General features: G+C 39.3%; 1 protein-coding gene across 3 annotated transcripts in view; it reads left to right on the forward strand.

The window, feature by feature from the left end:
- The window catches only part of IDE (insulin degrading enzyme), a 109,790-nt gene that overhangs the window by 66,307 nt on the left and 17,965 nt on the right, over positions 1–25,518 (forward strand). For 2 of the 3 annotated variants that reach the window (XM_045809885.2, XM_087862904.1), the window contains exons 12-19: positions 2,422–2,524; positions 4,772–4,894; positions 10,966–11,048; positions 14,529–14,673; positions 17,179–17,289; positions 18,213–18,333; positions 20,946–21,037; positions 22,469–22,580. In XM_045809885.2, the coding sequence (XP_045665841.1) occupies positions 2,422–2,524; positions 4,772–4,894; positions 10,966–11,048; positions 14,529–14,673; positions 17,179–17,289; positions 18,213–18,333; positions 20,946–21,037; positions 22,469–22,580 (890 nt within the window). Of the gene's footprint in view, positions 1–2,421; positions 2,525–4,771; positions 4,895–10,965; positions 11,049–14,528; positions 14,674–15,173; positions 15,319–17,178; positions 17,290–18,212; positions 18,334–20,945; positions 21,038–22,468; positions 22,581–25,518 lie in introns of all 3 variants that reach the window. The other variant, XM_045809886.2, reaches the window with a different exon arrangement.

A 25,518-nucleotide genomic window follows, 5' to 3' on the forward strand; every position in this document is an offset into this window, starting at 1 on the left:
CGTATCTGTGCTAGTTTTTCTCAGCTGTCTGCAGTTATATATATTGCAGCTCTCCGTGGCATACTTAGATTATTGTGCCTTCTCTTCTCTCTTTTTCTCCTAACTTAAGTCTCTTGTGCTTTCACATTCTGGTTTGTAGATTTCTATGTAGGTTTGATGTGTATATACTGTCTCTTCTGTTACTCCCATTGCTTACCTTTTATAATTAATTTTTAAATAGTCTTTCGCTGTATGTTAAATTCCTCAGTGATACACTAGCTCTTGTTCTGCAAAGGTATCTCTCTTTGTTAGGCCAGTATTTGATGTTTGCCTTGTTTGAGGGAACTGTGTTCATCTATTTCATATTTACTTGCTTAGGGTAACATTTCACATGTTACCCGTCATTTGCTGTGGTATACAGCTATCGAAATCCCTTAGGATTGTACCTGACCGATCTCCCCTCCTCTCCCCCTTTCTAACCTGAGCATTACTGAGCAGCCTCCAGTGTCTGTTGCTTTCTCTGTCAGAATTCATCCTTCAAAGCATCTGGCAGCTTTCCCTGAGCTTTTTTCACTTTCTCTCTCAGGACAGAGTTTAAAGTACTCTTGTTTCAGGGGCCATGTCCACTGCCAAACGAATGCTTCAGTGTTCACAAGTTGTCATCAGTCGCTTGTACATTATTCTGATATGTGGGCTGTCATTTAGGGAGACCAAAGCCATCTACGTAACAGACTTGTCCAAAATCAGGCACCTCATGGAAGAGAAGATGGTAATACCACCTGTCTGTAGGTTATTTTACTTCCTAACACAGTTTTCAAAATTCTCCTTGAGAATCAGTCCATTCATTTTTTAGGAAGTCAGCAGGAGTAGAAGCACTTTCTGGGGCTGAGTCTTAGCAGGCTCTGTCATGTATTGAATGAATGTCCATAACAAACATTACATGTCCTTCATGTGGCCATGTGAGTTCTATACACACTCTACCTGTACCCCTCAAAAGGAATTCTCAAGATGCCAACATGGATCACTTCTTCTGGACATGATAACAGAACTCTTCCATCCATTAAGTGCTGTGATTCCTCACTATGTTTCTATGGAATATATTCTTATTTAGCATGTTTTCTAGAACTGGTAGTGGTCAGAGGCAGCTAGGCCAGATCAGGAATACCATCAGCTGGGAGATTAGTCAGCCATACTAACGGGTGGGTTAGTCAGATTGCTTATCTCTACCCTAAAGTGGGCAGTAAGACCAAGTCCAGCTAACCAGGGTAGAGTATTTTCTCTAGAATAAATAAGAAACAAACAGTGGTTCAGACGGTCAGCCGTTGAAGTTGCGAAGGTCCGACGAGGAGCAGGAGCACATTGGAAAATGGGTGGGTATTCAGTAGAGGGGAGTTTTCATCTGCGAGGCAGACATTTAGAGGCTAGAACCAAACCTCTGAGAGGATGGGTAAGAACAAGTAGGAACAAACGTAGACCTTGTTATTTGAATTGAGACATTAAGGAGAAGTGGGATCAGTAACAGGACTGACTTCATGGCAAGCCATCAAAGCTCTTGGCCTAGAGCTTCTTTATCCACATAGGATTCAAATAGGATTGGTCCCAGGCTGGCATCGAGTCTGCTGAGAGGATGGCAGTGATTCCCACTTTGATAATTACAAGGTGGCAGAGGCAGAAATGTCCCTGGTGACCCTGCACGGGGACAGGAGTTCTGTGGTACAGAACTGCTTTTGCTACTGTTCTTGTAAATCTTCTGTTCACATATCTTTTGACATCATTTTATCTCTACCCTCTCTCCCTGAACTTTTTTTTTTTTTTCCTTCTGACTTCTCTTCTGAGCTATTCTGTCTGCTCATCAATGAAAGCTTTTAACAAACCAGAACATAGGAGAGGTGTTTCTCGTCTTGCTTCCTTTACGAAGGCCAATGTACATGTACTAGATGTATTTGATGGTAGTCTCTGGCAGGAAAAAACCATAGAGCACAGACTTAACAAATAATAATAAAAGTGTGTTTTGGTTTTTTGGATATCTGGATGAGCCAACAAGGGTGGGGTTTTATAGCCATTTTTGTTAACCCTGGGCCTCAGCTGTTCCTGGGAAGGAGTACTTTGTTTTGCTTTTTTAAAGACTGTTTTTCAACTCACTTTGTTCCATTTTTTCCCTAGCTACTCTTCTTTTAAAATTTTAGTCAGTAGCATTACCCACAAGAGTCCTGCATGCAGTTTTTCACATTAAAAATGAAGGGCTCTAACCCAAGAGTAACAGAGACCACGGTCAGAAACCTCTATACATGATTGCCTGTTTTGACTAAGCCTTATTGGATTTACTGGGTCTTAGATACCCACCCTGTTCTTGGATATTATTTACATTTTCATGACTCAGGTTGTATAAATGCATGTATACAAGAGGAGTTTATAGTGTTTGTTTTTTCTATTTACCTTTAGGGTTGCAATAGTTTCCAAGTCCTTTGAAGGAAAAACTGACCGCACAGAAGAGTGGTACGGAACCCAGTACAAGCAAGAAGCTGTACCAGATGAAGTCATTAAGGTAGGGTTTGCTTATCTGTGAGTAAACTTCATGTGTGAGGGACACATGAGAGCATGAGCTCTCCAGATCAACCAACTCACAGCCCTGAGCATAGATACTGATGGCTCGCAGCTGTCTGTACTGTCCTGAGCAAAGGGAACAAGGAGCTGGCGAGCTGGAGCTGAGGTTTTTGCGTGAAGAAATGGCACTGTGGCCACCTTCCATGTGTCTGTTAGGTCAGCAGGGCTGACAGCAGACTCCCCGCTTCATGCAGTCAAAGATCATTGAAATCCAAAGTACACAGAGAAGCAAAGGCACCAGAACAGGCAAGAAGAGATGGAAATAGAGAGCATGAAAGACAGATACAAGGGCTCCAAAGGCCTCACGGTCGTGCTGTGTGTACAGGCGGGAACAGTCTCTGGGATTCATGCTGTCTTCACTTCAGGAGATGCTGTATTATATCCCTCATATTGTCTCATTGCTCTTTTTGTCTATGTAAGGGAATTAGAATTTGTTTCAAAACAGGTGTGTTTAGATAGTTTGTTATCCCATACATTAGTAGTCCAGATTTTGTTTTTTGAGTCTTACCTACTGTCTGGTATTTTTTTTTTTTTTTTTTTGGTTTTCATTGTCACCATATCTTTGAGATTGTGTCCTTTATCCATGGGAAGACACCAGAAAGCCTTGCTCTGACTCAATTCTAGTTAAAGTTGAGTAATGAACATTTCTTAAGTGTACCTGTGTAATACAGAGAAAAGAAGAAGTTTCAGAAAATCATTGCTGGTACTCTCTGACCTATTCACAACATAAGAGAACATTGGAGCCCTTTCATATATGAAAATATCCATCTAGCTAAACTGTGAGCAATGCTGATCTCCCATGAATTAATCCTAAAACAAAAGAGAAACCAAACTCTGATGACAGCAAACCTGCCCCGAGTGGGAATTTTTTTTACAGATTTTATTTATCTATTTATTTATTTATCTTTCTATCTATATCTATCTATCTATCTATTTATTTATTTATTTTAGAGAGAGAGAGAGTATGCAAGTGGAGGGAGGGACGGGGGGAAGGAGAGGGAAAGAACCTGATGTGGGGCTCTGTCTCACGATCCTGAGATCATGACCTGAGCCTAAACCAAGAGTTAGACGCTAACTAACTGAGCCGCCCAGGCGCCCCCTAAATAGGAATGTTTTTTAAACAAATTTATCTGGCGGGGCACCTGGCTGGCTGAGTCAGTAGAGCGTAAGACTCTTGATCTCAGGATTGTGAGTTCAAGCCCCATATTGGGTGTAGAGCTTACTTAATTAAAAACAAAACAACCCAAATTTATCTGGGAGTTTAGCAGTGAAATTATTTACTAAGTGTTTCCCAGCCCCTACTATTCGGCCATCGGGAGACCTAAGCTGCTATTCATAATACGGCCAAGATCCCCACCATCCCAGTGCCAAAAAACATAAACTCTGGGACCAAAATAGAACTGTAGAAGCAGCAAGGCTGTGCTAGATCATCTGGAGACCACATTACTGAACCCGGGATTATTGGCACTTGGCTGCTTTTTTTTTTTTTTTTAGTAATGAAGTCTTATAAGTAATAATCCAACAATCACTGACCTGTGATCTGTCCCACTTAGCTTTTGGAACTAGCTCATCGAGCACATCCAACCTGCAGGTTGTATCAGCCTTGTTGCACAATCCAGGCTTGGGCTCCTCTTTTTCTTGACCTTGTGCTTGAATTACTGGTTTGCTTGGAGATTCACATGGTCATCTGGGACAGTTGTGGACCAGGCCTTAAGGAGCAGTACTGAAGTGAAGGAAGCCTCTTTAGTCTAGCTTTCAGGCCATACATGGAGGTAACTTACTGCTTCTGAAAGTTTAATTCTTCTGTAAATGACCTGTTATCTACCAGTTGCAGGAATATATCCCTGTGCAGATTATTCTTCCTTTATTAAGGAGCTAAAGCCAACGTGATCTTCATATGGACCAAGTGGTCTCTCAGGTTTCTGTAGTCACAGATTGGCCCTTAGCCTCAGCTGATCATTTTGGAAATATGTAAAGAGGAAAGATGAATAAGTACAAAATCTTGATTAGTAACAGAGAGACCAGCTCAAGTTTCACGAAAAGCCATCAGTGGATCTTGGGAGTGGAAAAGAAAAGCTGTATAACATTTATCCCCTTAATATTTGCCTAGATATTATGCAAAAGGACTATTTTAAACTTTTGAATCCAACTTTATTGCTTTTGTGTGTGTTTTTTGTTTTTCATCCAGAAATGGCAAAATGCTGACCTGAATGGGAAATTTAAACTTCCAACGAAGAATGAATTTATTCCTACAAATTTTGAGATTTTATCATTAGAAAAAGAAGCGACACCATACCCTTCTCTTATTAAGGTAACATGTTAGAATCGGTGATTTTTAAATATAGTGGATACAACTATTACACACAGAAGGAACTGGAGACATGATTTCTTGCATTTGGTACTATGTTGGTTTTGGGGGCTCATATCCTAAGAGCTACCAGAAAGTTGTAGAAAGAATTACTGCAAGGAATATTAAAAGGCTAGAAAAGTTAAAGCAAACAAACTACTAAACAATTCAGAATCTAGGGTATTGTTTTCTTTGCAGAAAAGAAAGTTAAGTCTGGACTTCAACCACAAATCTGAAAGTTCTCAGCCTAGTTTCTGTATTCACTGAAGACTGAGTAAGGAAGTTGATTTGCGCCGCATCATGAAAGTTAGAGATAAAGAGAATTTCTAAACCCTGCAAGAGAGCATATCCAAGGGAAGCTGTTGGATTTCCTGCATTTGTTAGAATGGCTTTAGGAAATTGATGAGAACAAGGAATTTAGGAAGTTAATAAGCCAGTGAGAACGGTGATTGAGAAATGGGGCTTTTTTTTTCCCCCCAGAATGTTCTTTTTGTGTCATTGTTTCACACCTTGAGTAAATTGTGTAGAAAAATGGATCAAATTATTACTGTACATCTTCTTTCCTAAATTCACTTTCTAAACTCACCACAGTAGACATACATCTTTCTTTTTCTTTTCTTCAAAGGACCTAACATTCAGATTAACGCAGTGAGATGAGAGTTAGTGTTTAGAAACTTGAAATTTATCTCAAGCAACTAGATTATTAACTAGACAACCATTTTTCTTTAAAAATGACGTTTTAAGGGAGGAGTTAAGATGGCGAAGGAGTAAGGTGAAGACCTAAGCTTGCCTCATCCCTCGAACACAGCTGGATAAATATCAGATCATTCTGAACACCATAAGAAATCAGTCTGAGGACTGAGAAAACAAAACTGCAAGTGTACAGGTAGAATTGTGGAAGGTAGGAGCCATGGAGAGTTGATTTGGGGGAGATAAGAACTGTGGGGGCTGTGGAAGGGAGGGAGCCCTACTTAGAAGTCTCGCACCGCCAGGGTCATGCCTGGCTTAGTGGTGCTTCTGTGGGGAAGGAGGGCAGACACCTGGGAGTAGACAGTGTAGTCTGAGGATCCCCTGGGTCGCAGGGGGAAATAGTTCCCCTGTTTGGAGTGCATTTAGGAGTGGCAGCAAGGCCTCTCCATGGACAGAAGAAAGGGTGGCATCAATGTGCTGCACTCTTCCCAGGCATAGGAGCAGGGATACCAGCTGAGGGCAGCGAGTCTTAGTGCCTACTTTTGGTTCTGCTTTGCCATAAACTCTGAACTGCTTCACGGTCCTGCGACCACTTTCTTGGGATTGGCCACAAGCAGCAAAAGTGGGGAGACATCCTCCCCCAGAGGATCAGTGCGGGGTGGTGCTGCAGGAGTCCCTAAAATTTGGAGTTTAGAAACCCAGCTGTGTGCTGAGATGAAACAGCTTGGACACAGACAGGCTGAAGGCAGGGACTTGACGGAAGCTGGGGCACAAGATTGTTTGCTGTTCTGTGAGGGCTTCCTGAATGAGTGGTGGGCATGAGCTTTCTGCTTCAGGGATAAGAGAGCATAGTGAAGCCATATCCCCCAATCTTCCCACCACCCCCACCCCATCAACACTGACTGATCTCAGCGAGCAAGTGGAGACTGGACCCACTTACACCAACTCCCCCCCCCCCCAAGGCAGGTGCATCTGTACAAGGGCAAATAGGCCTGAGGAGTGTAGCAGGCCCTTCCCCCAGAAGACCAGCACAAACCCCTTGAATGTACCAAGTCTACTGATCATAAAGTGCTGCAGAGCTTCAGCTCTAGGGGAAATAGGATCCCTTTTGACAAGCAGACCAAAACATACCTAGGATCTAGTTTTTTGTTTGCTGTTTTGTTTTTGGTTTTTTTCTGGACAAATAAAAAAACACAATAGTCCACAATTTTGGGGATGCAGCAAATGCAGTCCTAAGAGGGAAGTATATTGCAATACAGGCCTTCCTCAAGAAGCAAGAAAAGTCTCAAATATACAAGCTAACCTTATACCTAAAGGAGCTAGAAGAGGAGCAGCAAATAAAGCCTGAAGCCAACAGAAGGGAAATAAGAAAGATTAGAGGAGAAATAAATGATATACAAACAAACAAACCAGAATGGGTCAACAAAACTAAGAGCTGGTTCTTTGAAAGAATTAATAAAATTGATAAACCCTTAGCCAGACTTATCAAAAAGAAAAGAGAAAGGACCCAAATAAATAAAACCATGAATGAAGGAGGAGAGATCACAACGAACACCACAAAAATACAAATAATCATAAGAGAATATTATGAAAAATTATATGCCAACAAACCGGACAATGTGGAGGAAATGGATAAATTCCTAGAAACATACAAACTACCAAAACTGAAACGGGAAGAAAATAGACAATCTGAACAGACCTATAATCAGCAAAGAAATTAAATTAGTAATCAAAAATCTCCCAATAAACAAAAGTTCAGGGCCAGATGGCTTTTTCTAAGGGAATTCTACCAGACATTTAAAGAAGAGTTAATACCTATTCTCAAACTGTTCCAAAAAGAAATGGAAGGAGAACTTCCACACTCCTACAAAGCTCGCATTACCTTGATCCCTGCCATTATCTCTGATGAACATGGATGCAAAAATTCTCAAGATACTAGCAAATTTAATCCAACAGTACATTAAAAGAATCATTCACTGTGATCAAGTGGGATTTATTCCTTGGCTGCAGGGATGGTTCAGTATTCACAATCAATGTGATACACACATCTATAAAAGAAAGGATAAGAACCATATGATCCTCTCAATAGATGCAGAGAAAACATTTGACAAAATACAGTATCCATTCTTGATAAAAACCCTCAACAAAGTAGGTATAGATGGAACATACCTCAACATCATAAAAACCATATACGAAAGACCCACAGCTGACATCATTGGGGATACCCACAGCTATCCTCAATGGGGGAAGAACTGAGAGCTTTTCCTCTAAGGTCAGAAACGAGACTATTTAACGTAGTACTGAAAGTCTTAGCCTCAGCAATCAAGACAACAAAAATAAATAAAAGGCATCCAAATTGGCAAGGAAGAAGTCAAACTTTCACTATTTGCAGACAACATGATACTCTATGTAGAAAACCCAAGAGACTCCACCAAAAAATCGCTTGAACTAATACATGAATTCAGCAAAGTCACAGGATATAAGATCAGTGTACAGAAATCTATTGCATTTCTATACACCAGTAATGAGGCAGCAGGAAAAGAAATCAAGGAATCGATCCCATTTACAATTGCATCAAAAACCCTAAAATACCTAGGAATAAACCTAACCAAAGCGGTAAAAGGTCTGTACTCTGAAAATTATAGAACACTTATAAAAGCAAGTGAAGAGGGCACAAAGAAATGGGAAAACATTCTGTGCTCATGGATTGGAAGAATAGACATTGTTAAAATGTCTGTACTACCAAAAGCAATCTACACATTTAATATTAATCCATATCAAAACACCACCAGCACTTTCCACAGAGCTAGAACAAGCAATCCTAAAATTTGTATGGAACCACAAAAGATCCTGAATAGCCAAAGCAACCCTGAAAAAGAAAAGCAAAGCTGGAGGCATCACAATTCTGGACATCAAGCTGTATTACAAAGCTATAATCAAGACAGTATGGCACGAGCACAAAAACAGACACATAGGTTAATGGAATAGAGTAGAAAACCCAGAAATGAACCTACAACTATATGGTCAAATAATCTTTAACAAAGCAGGAAAGACTATCCAATGGAAAAAGACAGTCTCTTTAGCAAATGGTATTGGGAAAACTAGACAGCCACATGCAAAAGAATGAAACTGGACTGCTTTCTTATACCTTACATAAAAATAAACTCAAAATGGATGGAAGACCTAAATGTGAGACAGGAAGCCATCAAAATCCTAGTGGAGAACACAGGCAGCAACCTCTTTGACCTCGGCCGCAGCAACTTCTTGTAGACACGTTGCCGGAGGAAAGGGAAACAAAACCAAAAATGAACTATTAGGACTTCATAGGATAAAAAGCTTCTGCGACAGTGAAGGAAACAGTCAACAAAACTAAACGGCAGCCTACAGAATGGGAGAAGATATTTGCAAATGATATATCTGATGAAAGGTTAGTATCCAAAATCTTTAAAGAACTTATCAAACTCAACACCTAAAAAACAAATAATCGAGCTAAGAAATGGGCAGAAGACATGAATTGACATTTTTCTAAAGAAGACATACAGATGGCTAACAGACACATGAAAAGATGCTCAGCATCACTCATCATTAGGGAAATACGGATCAAAACCACAATAACACCTCACACCTGTTGGAATGGCTAAGCACACAAGAAACAACAGGTGTTGGCAAGGATGTGGAGAAAGGGGAACCCTCTTGCACTGTTGGTAGGAATGTAAACTGGTGCTCTGGAAAACAGTATGGAGGTTCCTACTCTACCATCCAGCAATTGCACTACTAGGTATTTACCCAAAGGTTACCAAAAATACAGATTCGAAGTGATACATGCCCGCCGATGTTTATAGTAGCGTTATCAACAATAGCCAAACTGTGGAGAGAGCCCAAATGTCCATTGACTGATGAATGGATAAAGAAGATGTAGCATATATGTACAATGAAATATTACTCAGCCATCAAAAAGAATGAAATCTTGTCATTTGCAACTCCGTGGATGGAGATAGAAGGTATTCTGCTAAGTGAAATAAGTTAGAGAAGAATACCATATGATTTCACTCATATGTGGAATTTAAGAAATAAAACAGATGAACATACGGGGGGAGGAGGGAGTAAAAATTAAAAAGAGAAACAAACCGTAAGAGACTCTTAAAGATAGAGAACAAACTGAGGATTGATGGAGGGAAGCAGGAGGGGGATGGGCTAGATGGGTGATGGATATTAAGGAGGTCACTCGTTATGATGAGCACTGAGTGTTGTATGTAAGTGATGAGTCTCTGAATTCTGCTCCTGAAACTAATACTGCACTGTATGTTAACTAAGTAGAATTTAAATTAAAAGTTTGAGAAGAAAAAAATGACATTTTAATGAGTTATAGGTTAGGTTATTCAAAGAGAAAGCTTGTTTACCTCTCCTATTATTTGTTGTTTAAATAGGTCTTCTCAAAGTAAACTAAGGAGAACATTTATATCTCTTGTCAGTTTCAAGAGTTTTTAATACAGTGTGAGTGAAGTAGAGAGTTAAAGTAGTGGCTTATTTGTTCATCTCTGGCTGTGTTATCTATTACAACATAACAAATTCCTCCAAAATTTAGGAACTTAAAACATTTATCTCCATGCAGTTTCTGAGGGTCAGGAATCTGAAAGTGGCTTAGTTGGATAATTCTGGTTCAGGGTCTCTTATTAGGTTATAGTCAAACTGTTGGCTGGGGCTTTAGCCTCTGAAATTTAGTTGTGTTGTTGTTGGCAGGCCTTAGTTCTTCACCACATGGGCCTCTCAGTAGAGTTGTTTGACTTGGAAGCTGGCTTTCTCCAAAGTGAGTGATTCAAGAGAGAAAGTGGGTGATCAAGATGGAAGCCACAATGTCCTTTAGAATCTAATTTCAGAGGTACCATGCCATCACTTCTGTCATAGTCTGTTGCTCACATAGACCAATCCTGGTTCACTGTGGGAGAGATGACTGTCCCGGGATGTAAATGCCAACAGTCAGGGACTGCTATAGCCCACCTTGGAGGCTGGCTGCCACATCCTGCTAAGGACTCCTGTGTCTGTCTGCAAGTGTTCAGAAAGACTGGGATAGGACAGTTGGTATTGGCTTCTCCAGTTTATCTCTTCCTCTGCTGGGTCCCCATCTCCCTCACCCAGGGGAGACAGAAGGGTGATTTGATTTCTCTCCGCTACCAGAATTGGCAGTTTTCTCTCTTCACCTTCCCACCCGGTGACCCTCTGAGTATGCTTCAAGGCCATGAAGCTCTCAACATTGCCTCTGTCCTACTCCTGTTGAGGAGTGTTTTGATTGAGCTTTTTGCCGAATGTGCCCATGTTTTATTAACCAAATTGTTTCTCCATCACAGGATACAGCAATGAGCAAACTCTGGTTCAAACAAGATGATAAGTTTTTCTTGCCAAAGGCTTGTCTCAACTTTGAATTTTTCAGGTATGTAAAATGAATCTAGCCAAAAAGTTTCTTACAAAAATCAACAATCCCATTCCTAAAAGTTTTCTTTGCTTCCGGGAGGACCCATTTGTAGAAATGAAAGGAACTAGAGTTATGTAGCCCAGACCAGGGAGGGCTGCTGCTGGTAAGGGTTATTGTAAGAGTCAAGGTTGTCAGTTCTTCCTTTGCACTGATGAGCACACCCTTTAACTGATATGATTTATGTTAGCAATTAGGAGGACCTTCCTAGCCTTCAGGGCTTTGGAATCTGGGGAGGCTGTAGGCTCACCCAGAAATTTCATACAGGAAAGACTGAATAATTTGAGGGTGTTTTCTCTTGTAGTTTCGGTTTTGTATTCCTGAAACTTGCCCAGAGGAGGAAGTAATAGTTACTAAATGGTGTTGAGTCTTTTCCAGCCTTTAAAGGCCTTAGATATTGTTTTCTCTGTTCTAGGCATGGTCACTTAAAATGATTTAATTAAAACGGAAGAACATGTTTAGTAACATTTATGAATACTACTGTTGGAATGATTTCTCAATATAAATCTACAGTTCATCTCTGTCTCCTTTTATTTATTTGTATAGTGAAGTATATCATCCAGTTCAAATTTTGCTTTGTGAGTTTATACTTCATAATTTTTTTTAAAAGATTTTATTTATTTATTTTAAAGAGAGAGACAGCCAGCGAGAGAGGGAACACAAGCAGGGGGAGTGGGAGAGGAAGAAGCAGGCTCCTAGCAGAGGAGCCTGATGTGGGGCTCGATCCCAGAACGCCGGGATCACGCCCTGAGCCTAAGGCAGACGCTTAATGACTGCGCCACCCAGGCGCCCCTGAGCTTCATAATTTTTTATTTAACATTCAATGGTGTGTGTTTATGAAATAAACCTATCATCATGTAATAATATTCACTAATTTTTATTTGATCGACTTGACATGAAATTAAAGCTAAATGCATTTTAAATGTTTTGGAATAGGGAAAAAGAAACTAAATAGAAAATTAGTATTTCACCAACATGTACAGCTGAGCTTGTAGGGGGATGTAAACATTGTATTTTATAGCACAAGATTCATGGACTTACCTGGAGCTTGCTGAGATTGTTTACTTTTCACACTAAACATGAACTGTCCAGCTATGGCTTATTGTTGGTAGAGAGCATTACAAAGCTGGTTTTATTTTTTGATATTCAGAGTGATATTTGTAGCATTCCAAGCAGCTTGTCACTACTTTCCCATTTGACTTCTATGATTATGAATTTCTTTACCTTTTGAAAGTCCATTTGATATTTTTGCATTCTCTACACTACCCTGTGCAATTCTTACTATTAAAAACGTCTGCTTCCCGAAAGTTTCCTCTCTACGTGTTCTGCTCTTCCTAGAGGTCACACTGTTAGGTTTCTTGTATATTCTTCAAGACATTTTCTGTATGTGTACACCTTTTAGTATTTTGAGAAATAGGATTATTTTATGCATACTTAGTTACAGTTTTAAAAACTCTGATCCGTATTTAAGCATATTGCACCTGAATACAAAATAATATTTTTTTAATTAACAAATGAACCAGAATTTAAGCATTGCGGTTGAATCATGTTCTGTCTTACAGCTCACCAGCACAGCTGCTGTGCATGCAGCATTTTAGGACACTTAATGGAATTGCATTCTAAGCTTGAGCCATATGGCTCTGAGCTCCCAGACTTCACTTTTTCTGGCTTTTCATTTCCACCTGAAATTGGCACATAGGTGCATATGGGGCTTAGCCCTTCCTAGATTCTCTTTTATTTGATAATTTTGCTTTTGTGAATTGTGCTGTGAGTTTCTGAGCAGTTGTTTGCCTAAAGAAGGAAGTGTGTCATGTATATAATACAGTACTTTAATTGTACTATATACAGTACTATAATTGTCATATATATAATATAGTACTTTAAAAAATTCAGTGACAGAGCATCCATTTAGATTTTCCAGATGGAGAATGTTTATGTAGTTATAGAATTTTCTCTTTGAATTCTCTTAATGGCTAAGCCTCTTCTATTTTTGCTTCATTATCAGCTTTGATAAAATTGTTACCTTTGCTGTCAGTACATTAGTTGTATTTACTGTGCTACAGATAGAGTGAAACTTTAATTTGCTGCCAAACAAGCCAAGTAGGCACCTGGCCTCAGGTCCTTTGCACTGGCTGTTTCCTCAACCTGCCCCACTCAGAAGTCCCAGAGCTTGCTCCTTTGCTTCCTTCAGGTCTAGGCCCAGATGTCACCTTATGAGAGAGGCATTGATTAACTATCTTATGTAATTAGCAGTCGTCTCATCTTACTACCACCACCCTTCATTCCTATTCTTACCCTGCTTAATTTTTTTCATAGCACTATCCCCACTCGATTTATTAAAATTAATTCTCTCCTCCAACTATACTATTAAACTCTGTCAGGTCAGTGACTTTGCCTGATTTTATTCCCAGTACCTAGAGAAGAGCCCAGCACTAGGCTCTTCAGAGCCATACCTGCTTCCGTGTATTACAGTAGTAAGCGTGTGATACACATTTGTTGAGTGAATGACCCTTACTTGTTTGTCATAAAGGTAAGCAGTGTCATATAATCGAGTGAGCAGGTCACTAATTCCGCCACTACCAGCCCAGGTGACATGTGAAAAGCTGTGTTTCTTATTTGGGAGATGATTCAAGTTAGGTGATATCTGTGGCCTATTTAGCTCTTGTACTCTGATTGTTTCCTCATTTTGGTTGCTTTTCTTAAGTATTTTTTTAAATTTTAATATTTTTTCCTAGCTCTGTCTGCAGTCATATGGTGGGAATTATCAGTTATTTTACTGACAGTGCTGTAACTTCATTGGTTTAGCGGGAAGCTCAGAGATGAGCTCACATTTCACAGGTCTCCGTTTTTCTTGTTTAAGTTGAAAAATCACAGCACACAAACTTCTCAGTCTCATACTCATGTCCCCCCAGGGTATGGCTTGCTTAGAGGGAGGACGACTTGCAAATGCCTGATGAGCTCTGTTGGCCATGCCTCCTTCTTCTTCTTTTTTTTTTTTTTTAATTTATTTTTCATCTTAAGTAAGACCCAGTGTGGGACTGGAGCTCACGACCCCGAGATCAAGAGTCGTGTGCCCTTCTAACTGAGCCAGCCAGATGCCCCACTATGCCTCCTTCTTTTAGCCTAACACAGGCATGCCTTTTAGCCTGTTCCCACTCTGTACCTGCCCTGAATTTCTGACTTGCCCGTCTGGCCACACACCATCTGGGGCCAACAGTTGCTTCTCCCTCCTCACCACCACCAGCACACATGGCATATTTCAGGCTGCTTTTTCAGACATCTTGTATTTTTTTGCCTCCCGAGAAGAACAGACTCAAGAATTCAAACCATATCTTCAGGAAATGATATTAACCGATGTTCAGTTTCTTGATCCATCTCAAAAGGCCACATCACATTGAGAAGTAATCAATCAGCTATTTTACTGTCAACATTTTCTTCCAGCCCATTTGCTTATGTGGACCCCTTGCACTGTAACATGGCCTATTTGTACCTTGAGCTCCTCAAAGACTCACTCAACGAGTATGCATATGCAGCAGAGCTAGCAGGCTTGAGCTATGACCTCCAAAATACCATCTATGGGATGTATGTAAGTACCCACGTCTTAGAGCCTTCCACTCATCAACATTTTTTTTTGTATTGATTTGATGGAAGCATTTTTGATTGAGGATATGAGTTTAATTTCTTTTTAAAAAAATATTTATGGCTAATCATATTTTCTCATCATTTAATTTTTCAGTTAGCTCTTATTCTAAGTATTCAGTGATTACATTCACATTATGCAAATTTTCCTTGATTTCTGTTTTTGTTTTTTTTTTAACATCTTTCATCAGATTGTCATATTTTTTCTCCTCAAACAAAATGGGACCCTGATTGAGGTTTAGATCTCACCCAGTCTCTATGTGAAATCTTGGTCTTTGACAACAGAATGATGTCTTCCTGCCATTGTAAAACATAAGGTTGGCCGATTCTGTTTCCCTAGAAATTCAGATCATGAGGCTGCATATCCATACTCTTCGGTCATGTTTCTTCATTACCATGCCACTGCTTGAGGTATCAAAGCATTTCTTTTGTTTTTCTTTTTGTTAGTCGCTACATTTATGCTGATCCTCTCCATTGCAACATGACATACCTGTTTATCAGGTTATTGAAGGATGATTTAAAAGAGTATACATATGCAGCACGCCTCTCAGGTTTGAGCTATGGCATTGCATCAGGAATGAATGCAATACTTGTAAGTAAAATGAAAACCAAAGAAAAGGCGCCACACCATTTAAGCATTCTGTTGAGCTTGGGAAAACTATTAACTTCTGCATTTTTAAACAAGAAGGTTGATGGTTTTTTCCTTGCACCTTTTTAATGATTGAAGAACTCAAATTAGTAGTAGTTCCACTAATGAATGATTCAGTAGAGTTTAGTGCAATTTGTGAACATATTTGTGTGCTACATTTATTTGCATGTTCCTCTGCTTGAAATGTTTAACATATTAATTCTGAAGGCATGTTGTTCTTTCCATGCTTGAGTGTATTAACATCTGTAAGTGAAAAATATCTGTAGTTATTGTTGTGGTGCCTGAATTTCAGTCCTAATAAGTTTCCTTTATTTTTGCTGACAGCGGTAGAAAGCTCCTGTGGTCAAATACATTTGATGTTTTCATTTAATTTATTTTGTAGCATGCACCATTAAGTACTTTTAAGTGTGTTTTAAAATAAGCATTATTAAAAACATCCCAAGAAATAACTAGGTTTTTTCTCCTGAAATTATTTCTGATGTGTTTCCAAAACTTTAATCTCATTTACAAATTAACATCCTTTCTATGGCACACATTCATCTGCACTGTTCTTGAAAAAATAGCGTATGTTTTAGTAACAACTAAAATGAGAGCATGTGCTGTGTACTCGTACTCCTCTTTGTAAATTCTTATACAAAAGATTTTAGGGTTTTAAAGTTTTATTTTGTAGTGCTTTTTTTTTAACACAAGTAAAATTTCCAGTAGCTTTTATCTAATGTGTAAGTGTGTACATACCTAACCATTTTCGGAGTCTAGGGAAATTTGAAGCTCAGAGATCAAAATAATCTCCAAATAGAAAAGTCAGAATCTATTGTTGATTTTTTGCTATTGCGTTTTAGTAGCATATTACCATTAAAATAATTTTTAATTTATGACAAAATGAGCTTTCTGCTAGTTGTCATTCTGATTCCCGTGGTACATGATATGCTCTTCATGGCCTCACTCCTGAGGTTCTTGTCTATCATTTTGTATTAGGTAGAGGCTTTTAGAGGTATTCCAGTTGCAATGTGTCCTCTATTGCTGAGGGTGCCACCGTGTGGAAATATAATAATAGGCATCCCCTACTTTTCCAGGGTTAGCTTTTGGAGACTATTAAATTGTCCCGAGGCAAAAGTCCTGATAGTACAGACAGTGTGTCTTCGCAGCACATCTGTTTTGCCATTGGCTTTTGATACATCGGGAGAACTCATCAAACAAGCAAGTGGTGAGATGTATGGATCCTTTTTGGGCAACGCTGAATGACAAAAATGGCAAAGTGCCACAGAAGTATATACACCCACACACAAAACTGGGGCCGCCTAATTTCACCAAAGATGATATAAAAAAAATACTTAAATATAAACAGTTTTGAGATATACGTAACAGTTGGCTAGATGATACTACTGGTGATTTTTATCTTCTTACCACGTTTATAAAAGCTTTAAGCCTGCCATTCCTTACAAGTTATTTTTGAAGATTAAACCTAGAACACATTCTGCAGTTAATTTTGATTTAATGAGAAATTTTGATATGTGGTGTGTTCTGCTGTAGTTTGGCGTCAGGTGAGTTTTCCTATTGTCGACTTTATTTAGGAATAGCAAAATTAGGCTTTTGGGTTATTAGTAAATAAAGATGGTTAATGTTCTCTTCCTAAATTAAATTATATTTATGAGAAGATAAAATAATTGAATTCTCCTTCACTTTTATTTTAATATACCTGGCTTTGGGATTTTCTTAGTGTTTAAAAATCAAGCTTAAGGTGTTTATTTGGAAGTTTTTTCGTGATATTTTTAGACTTCTAATACCCTGAACTCTTTTTTGTAGCTTTCGGTGAAAGGTTACAATGACAAGCAGCCGATTTTGCTAAAGAAGATTATTGAGAAAATGGCTACCTTTGAGATTGATGAAAAAAGATTTGAAATTATCAAAGAGGCAGTAAGTTTCTGAACTCATTTTTGTGATCTTGTTGTTGTTCATAAGGTGGTAATTTTGTCTTATTGTGAACATTTCTAAGAGGACAGGAGGAGAAGCACTACTAACGCTATGGCAGTGCTCTCACTCTGTCTTTGCTAAGTCCTGTGCTCTACCCAGAAAATGACCCTGGGTGACTCAGGGACACCTGACCCTCAAGAGCTGGGAAGGTTGCAGCACTGACTTTCAGAGAGAAGCCTGAGGTGGATCTAGTAGCTGTGAGGGACCCCTTGAAAGTTTCATCCACCCTCCACTTCAGAAGGACACATGATTCTGCAGACTGAGGTCTTCCTGCCATGAGAACCTTGTCACATTAGGGCAGACTATTTAGGCTTGATGTGTCTTCCACTGAAACTCAACTCACAGTTGGCCTGATAATGGAAATACGGGATGGACAGCTATTTTAAAAGCCAAACTGTGACCTTAATTGTACACCAGAAGAAAAATTACCATTTTCAAATGTAGTTTTCAGATAAAGATCCAGTATCTTGTGTATAAGTGGACATGCTGCTTGCTCATAGAGACTTTTGGAATGGCCTTGTGGTACAGAATCAAAGGATACCAAGAGATGCAGGCCCTGAAAACTGGGGACTTATGAGGGTAAAAGAAGTCCCATAGTGAGGACACTTAGACCACATGTCAGGTGCTGGGGATAAAGCAGCAGCCCAGACCAAAAAAAAAAAAAAACATACCCTTTAATTTAAGGATCAGAGAGTATTCAAGTAAGCCCCATTCTAAATTACCTCACTTCCAAAAGTAGAAGGAAGCAAATATTCCTGCATCCCAGTAACACAGGATTTATGCAGAATGAAGTTTGATTATAGTTGATCTTTTTAAATGAATTTGAGGACTTATAAAATTAACGAACCCATGTCTCCCTTCACTAGTATATGCGCTCTCTTAACAATTTCCGAGCCGAGCAGCCTCACCAGCACGCCATGTACTACCTCCGCCTGCTGATGACGGAAGTGGCCTGGACGAAGGATGAATTAAAGGAAGCCCTGGATGGTGAGACTTTCTCTACTTATAACTTTCTTCATTTTTTTCTAAAATCATTTTGATTTATCCTGATATCTAGTGTTTATGCTTTCTGATAACTTAGAGTTTTTTATAAAAAACAGTGGTGGCCTTCAAAGTGGCTTTCATATTCAGGCAGTGTAGCCACATTTGCTGCTTTCAGCCTGGACCCGTAGCAGTTAGTTATTGCTGTTGATAGATTTCTGCAGGTGACTAAAGGTTTGACCAAAACACTTACCTTGTTGATGTTGAAGTTTTCAGAAGAGGATAAAGGTACTGAGCTTGAAAGTCTTACCATGTAGGAAGTGCGCTCAGGCATCTTTAGATCTGTTCAGTTAAAAACTGGAAAATGTGTAAAGCCTAAAGAGTCGTTTTGTTGCTTTTTTTCTAAAATCTTAAATCTAGTTTTCAGAGGTTTTGCTTGAAAGCCCTAAATTCCTTGAGGACAGTGATTATGCCTTCTTTTTATGCTTTTTATTTGGTATCCAGTATAAAGTATGTCCTCAGTTTGCATCTAATGAATGCCTAGTGAATGGAATGAAATTACTTAGGATTATTTTATTGGAAAGAATGTAGACTGATAGTACCCTTTATTGTTTTATCTGTCTTGCTTCTCAGTATTACTTTACTAATTAATCTTTTCCCCCACATGCTCAGCAGTAAAAGAATACTGTTGAATTTTTAATGACCTTTTATGATAAGTCCTTACTTTACACTTATTATGTAAGTATAATGCTTTTGATGTCTTCAGTGACAAATCAAGAGCAGAGTACTGACAACATTTTATTGGTTGCCTCAGACATTGGGTAGGCGTATAGATTTTAAAATTCATTGACTAGAACTAATGCATTTTTAATTTGGCATTTTAATATACTTTGCAAAATGTTTGAGTCATGTCTAGTTTAGAGTGAGAATTTTACCTTTTTTTAAAAAACACATAATTGATTTAAAAACTGTTTTAAAACATGAACTTGTACTCAGCATAATCAAAAAGCAAAAGTTTTGGATTTTTCCCCCCCTTTGTTAGATTCTGGGTCAGACGGTATATAAATTTTAAGCAGAATAAGCTCTAAAGTATATCATAGGCATATGAAACCTAAAATGTGTTTTTTATAGAGAAAGCACTTTTTAGGTTGACATTCTCTGCTCAAATAAATAATCCTTTTGTTGTGACAAAATGTCACAGGAATGTTGACGTGGCTTAACGTGGAGACATTTCAATGTGAGAGGCTGGCTGCCTCAGGACTGTAAGTCAGTCAGCTGTCCAGGTGCCGGGTAGCAGGAACCTCAGTGTTCAGTTTGGTCCAACAGCATTTACCGACTGCTGTGCAGCAGGCCCTAGACTTCAGGTGCTTGAGATAAAAAATGATCAGTTATAGATGGGGTTTCTTGGATCGAGGAGTTCCAATCTAGCGGCCAAGCCTGAATGTAAACAGATTATTGCAGTATAGGCAAAAAGAGTAGGTGTTGTGGTAGAGATCTGCAGAGAGTGCTCACGGGGTCTGGAGAACAAGCGTGCACTTCAAGATTAGTCAGACCAGGGGTCAAATGCCAGCTCTACAACTTCCTAGCTTGATGCCTTTGGAAAGAAACTTAAATTTTCTTCACTTTGGTTCTCTCACCTTTAAAATGGGGATAGTAGTGCATAGTTTGAGGCTTATAAGATAACATATATAAAACAGCAGACCCGTAGTAGGCACTGGTTAATTCCCTTCCCATGTCTCTTTGAATTCAGTCACTGTTTTTGGCATCCACTGCAGCAGTTACTAGTGTGATGTCCTAATGGAGAAGGGACAACTCTTTCTTATTGAAGAATCAAATCAATACATGGAAAAGGAATGAGGGGAACAGAAAATCACTATTATGATGCCATAATAGTAATTGATACAGGCAATGTACACCATTGGATGCTAAAATTAATGAGTAAGGGAAAACAGGATATTTGTATAGTCTCAAAGTGTATTTCCCCCCATATAAATATTTACTAATCACAGTGGGAAAAGTCAGCATCGATGGGCAGGTGGCTTTACCTGTGTACTTGTAGGAACATACATGAGTTACTCTGTTATAACTGAAAGATGAAAACAGTGCACTCACAGTAAAGACAGGATACACCGCCGTAACCACGTGGTGAGTGTTAACATCATCAGGACAACAACATATCAACATCATGTTCCCCTGATATGTGTTGATAAGGGCACATTACCTCTGTGGTATTCTTCCTAGTAGTTGAGTAGTTAAGCTCAGTTTAATCATGGGAAAACACTGGACAGACTTAAAGGGCATTCTATAAAGAAACTGAACAGTACTCTTCAAAAATCTTAGGGTCATAAAAGACAAGGAAAGACGGAAACTGTCATAGATTAGAGGAAACCTACAGCACTAGCACATAACTGTGTTAGTGATTAATATTGTAATATTGTTAATTTCTTAGTTTTGACCATTGTACTGTGTGAAAAGATCTTAATATTCAGGGAAACTGGGTAAAGGGTATACAGAACTCTGTACTGTTTTTGTAACTCTTCTGTAAGTCTTCAAGTAGCTCAGGGTGGTTTCTTTTGAAACCTCATAGACAGAACTCACTATTTTTTACACCTTTACAGATGTCACCCTTCCTCGCCTTAAGGCCTTCATACCTCAGCTCCTGTCACGGCTGCACATCGAAGCCCTTCTCCATGGAAACATAACAAAGCAGGTGGGTGGTTGAGGTTTGAGCAGACTTTTATGGACCAGTGTAAGAGATTTTCTTTACTCTGGCCTAAGACTATTCACCACAGTGTGATTATAAGCACGTTAGTGTTGACTTCTCTGCTCTATGGAGGAAGGTAGGACAGCATATCGGGGAGTAGAATCATGGTGGTTAACTTTGGACCTACTTTTGTGGCTGCTTCCTCTGCTCTTGCCTGTCTTCTGCAGTCACAGGAGGAAATGGGAGTAATTACCCCTACTCTGTGTGGGACAGTAGGACTGTGTAGTGGATAAGAGCACATGGTGTGGAATCAAACTGCATTTAAATCCTGACTCTGCCACATACTAGATATTTATTCTACCGAAATGTGTTAACCTTTCAGTACTCAGTTTTTTCCATCTGCAAATTAGAGTTTAAAGATTAAATTAAATGGTACATGCTAAATGTTTAGCACATGGAAAGGTTTCTGGAATTCGCATTCTGGAATTCTGGCAGCCTCTCTCAAGACTCCGTGCTTTCAGGACGCCTAGGTGGCTCAGTTGGTTAAGTGTCTGCCTTTGGCTCAGGTCATGATCCCAGGGTCCTGGGATAGAGCCCTGCCTCAGCTCCCTGCTCAGTGGGGAGCCTGCTTCTCCCTCTGCCTGCTGCTCCTCGTTGTGTGCTCTCTTTCTCTCTCTCTCTCTCTCTCACAAATAAATAAATAGAATCTTTAAAACAAAAGACCCCACACTTTCCCTACTACTCTGCTGTATTGCCTCCAAAACAGTATGCCGAAAGGCAGATGCTAATAAGTGGCAGAGACAGGAATTTTTACTAAGGTCAGATTTATTTATTAAAGATTTTATTTATTTATTTGAGAGAGAGAGAGTGCACGAGAGTGGGGGGAGGGGCACAGGGAAAGGGAGAGAGAGAATCTCAGGCAGACACCCCGCTGAGCACGCAGCCCAGTGTGGGTCTCGATCTCCCAACCCTGAGATCATGATCTGAGCTGAAACCAAGAGTCAGATGCTCAACTGACTGAGCCACCTAGACACCCCAGTTTTATTTTTTAAAAAGCCATATGCTCACTCACTTCCTTTGCTTTGCTATAACCCCAAGTGTTTGTGGTCAGGGTCATTCACTTGGGACCAACTTTCCATCACCAGTACCTCTCCAGCTTAGGTGGTACCTTTTCCCGCAGCATTGAGATCGCTGTTGATGCTGGTCTGGGTCTGTTTTTCTTCACCTCTACCAATTGCCAATTGACATTCAGTTTTTATCCATTTGAATAGGATCAAATATATTTAATGTTTAAAAATCCATTTTTATGATAAACTAGTTTTTTTCGTAAGTGTGTTGTTTTCATATTGCATGGGCCGCCACCCAGTGTACTATTTTTATTCTCACAGACAAGACAACATTTGTGGTTTTATAATGTGCCGTGCCCTTTTTCCACAGGCTGCGCTAGGAATTATGCAGATGGTTGAAGACACCCTCATTGAACATGCTCATACAAAACCTCTTCTTCCAAGTCAGCTGGTTCGGTATAGAGAAGTTCAGCTCCCTGACAGTAAGTTGGAATGTCTTAACTTTGGGAACGGACTACTTTGGCATAATGTTGTGGGTGATTACAGGTGGGTTGGAGTCACTTGGGTGATAATGTATAGTTTTATGGTAAAGATCTCCTGGGATCCTCTACTATTTATAGAAGTATGGTTAAAGAGAAGTAATTCTGCGAGAAAATTCTCTGTAGGAAGGCCAAAGAGGTGAAATTGGAGATAGGCAATTATTTTGAAGAGAATGACATTGGAATTGACTGGTAGTTGAATGTAGAAAAGTTAGGAAGTAAAAAAGGTACAAAGCTAAAGAAATGTTGACTGTGAAGCATGAAATAAAATCTATTTATGAAAAATGGAAACTAGAATCATAATACTGAATTGGAAGCCCATAGGAGTCTTTGGCAGAAGTAGTTTTAGGAAACTCACAGGTGCAAACAAAAGCATGTATCCATTACATGCATATTTCATAAGGAATTAGCATAAAAGAATGGGTAATAATTAATACACTGGAGTTTGCAGTGTTGGATTACTTTTGTATTGACAATGGTTTCTTTTCATAGAAAAACTCATTAAGCATCATTTTTAGTTATTGTTCAAAATTATATAATAGGTAGTAAATTAGACTGAGGATGAGAAGCATTGGTTTTTTTGTGTTCTTTTGTTTTTAGCTAAATGTGATTGTTGGCTGTTTCCAGGCATGCGTGGTCTGTGCTCCACGCTCCCCCTACACACACACACACACACACACACACACACACACACACAAACACAATTTCTTCTGCCTGAAATAGTGCTCCCTTTTCTTCTCTCTTCCTTATAGACATCTATACCCTATTCTTCCACACCCCATCTTACAAGCCACCTGTTCCACTAAACTTTTCCTAAAACTCCCAGCTGGAAGTAGTCCTTCTCTTTGGACCTCCCAGCACAGGTTTTTCTGAAGCTCTCCTGGTTGAAGCCACTGAGCACTTCTTCTCTTGTGTTGGGATTGAAGTGCATCTCCATTTCTATTGTTAGACTATACATTTCCTAAGGTTGGGGGCTGTTTCTGGGTCCTTTGAGAAGCTGCTAAAGCTACTCCAACATGGTGTTACCTCAGGTTTGTTCCTTTCTCACCGCTGCAGGGCAGAGAAGATTCAGGATGTGCCAGTCAGAAACCATAGCACTTGGGCGTCGGGGAAAGGGAGGCCAGTCCAGAAACAGATTTTCAAAGTGAAATCAGTCTTTCACACCTTTTTTTATCCCACTTCTTGCTTTCTCTCTGCTCTCCTAGGGCCTTATCTCTTTTGCTTTCCAAGTGCACTTGCAAGTTGTTCCATGCTCAGAAATAGCTCAGTTCACATTCCATTCTCCAAATGCTGGGTGTTAGGAAATCATTCTAATTTAGCCAATTGACCAGGTGTGACTGTCTTACACAGTTCTTCAGTTAATTCTCCAGAAGACAATATTTGTAATTTAAAAAGAAAATTGTCAGGCATTGTGAAGGAGGAGACATTTGGGGGTATATGTGAAAAGGCTAGAAGTTGGGAGGGGGGCGGTCACAGTAGCCTTACACACCATGTTCCCCTTCCTCTTGTGGTAAGAGGAAACTTTGTGCCGCCAGGATACGATCAGAAAGTGTGACTGTTGGTCAAACTTGGATCTGGTCAGAAAAATGAAATAGGTGAAATACAACTCCAGCTATGTGCCTCCCTTCACTGTTGATGTCTAAATCACCATCTGTAAGTGAACAAACGTTTCATTACTACTCTGAGATATCTTCTTTGGGAATCTTATACTAAGTACTAAACACTGTTTATGCTCAGTCACATTGACGGCTCATGAAGTAAAGTTATTAAATCATAAAGCATGATCATCTCTTTGTAACTGTTATGCGTTGCTATTTGATCAACACATCTGAGTTTTAGTCTTTGCTCTTTTCCACCATTGCAATGTGGTGTCCTTAAACAAGTCCCTCTGCTTCTCAGGGTCCTAGTTTCCTCATCCCTACAGTGAGGTATTAGACTAAGTTATCTCCAAGCATTATATACATTTGTGTAAATTTCTGAAATGATCTTTAGTGTGTTGATATTGAGATTAAATGCTAAATAGAATGTAGATATGTCGAAATGTAAGATAATAAAGGCACAACTAGTAATTTTATTTATTTTCCTTAATTTTTTTATTATTAACATATGATGTATTATTTGTTTCGGGGGTACAGGTCTGTGATTCATCAGTCTTACATAACACACAGTACTCACCGCAACATATACCCTCCCCAGTGTCCATCACCCAGCCACCCCATGCCTCCTACTCCCCTCCCCTCCAACACCCCTCAGTTTGTTTCCTAAGATTAAGAGTCTCTTATGGTTTACAACTAGTAATTTTGAAAGAATTGTTTTTGTATGTTTATTAAAACATAAGTGGTATTTCCGTTGAGGTTCTTATCTGTATCAGCTAGTTCTAATCTAGTACATACATTAACTTATATTTTGTATTAACTGTGGACCTTACTTAGCATTAATACTTAGCCATAAAATGGGTCTTTTGTAAGTTTTTTGCCCTTTAAATTTGATGAATGTTTATTGAGGGCCTGCCAAGTTCAAATCACCGTATTTAACTAAGGATTCCCTTAGGTAAGTTAGTTGAGTTTCACGTTCTTTTTTTTTTTTTCCATAATAATATTTTTTATTATATTATGTTATTCACCATACAGTACATACCTGGTTTTTGATGTTAAGTTCGATGATTCAGTAGTTGCGCATAACACCCAGTGCACCATGCAATACGTGCCCTCCTTACTACCCATCACCAGCCTATCCCATTCCCCCACCCCCCTCCCCTCTGAAGCCCTCAGCTGAGTTTCACATTCCTAATAAATTAGTTGCAGTTTGGAATTGCCAAAAACACCAACCAAATAGAACAACTTCAAAAAGCCAGGCAAAACATTGGCTTTATTAAACCGTA

This window comes from Ursus americanus, chromosome 6 (assembly GCF_024610735.1).
Source record: "Ursus americanus isolate L20-20 chromosome 6, mUrsAme1.1.p, whole genome shotgun sequence".
Classification (NCBI taxonomy): Eukaryota; Metazoa; Chordata; class Mammalia; order Carnivora; family Ursidae; genus Ursus; species Ursus americanus.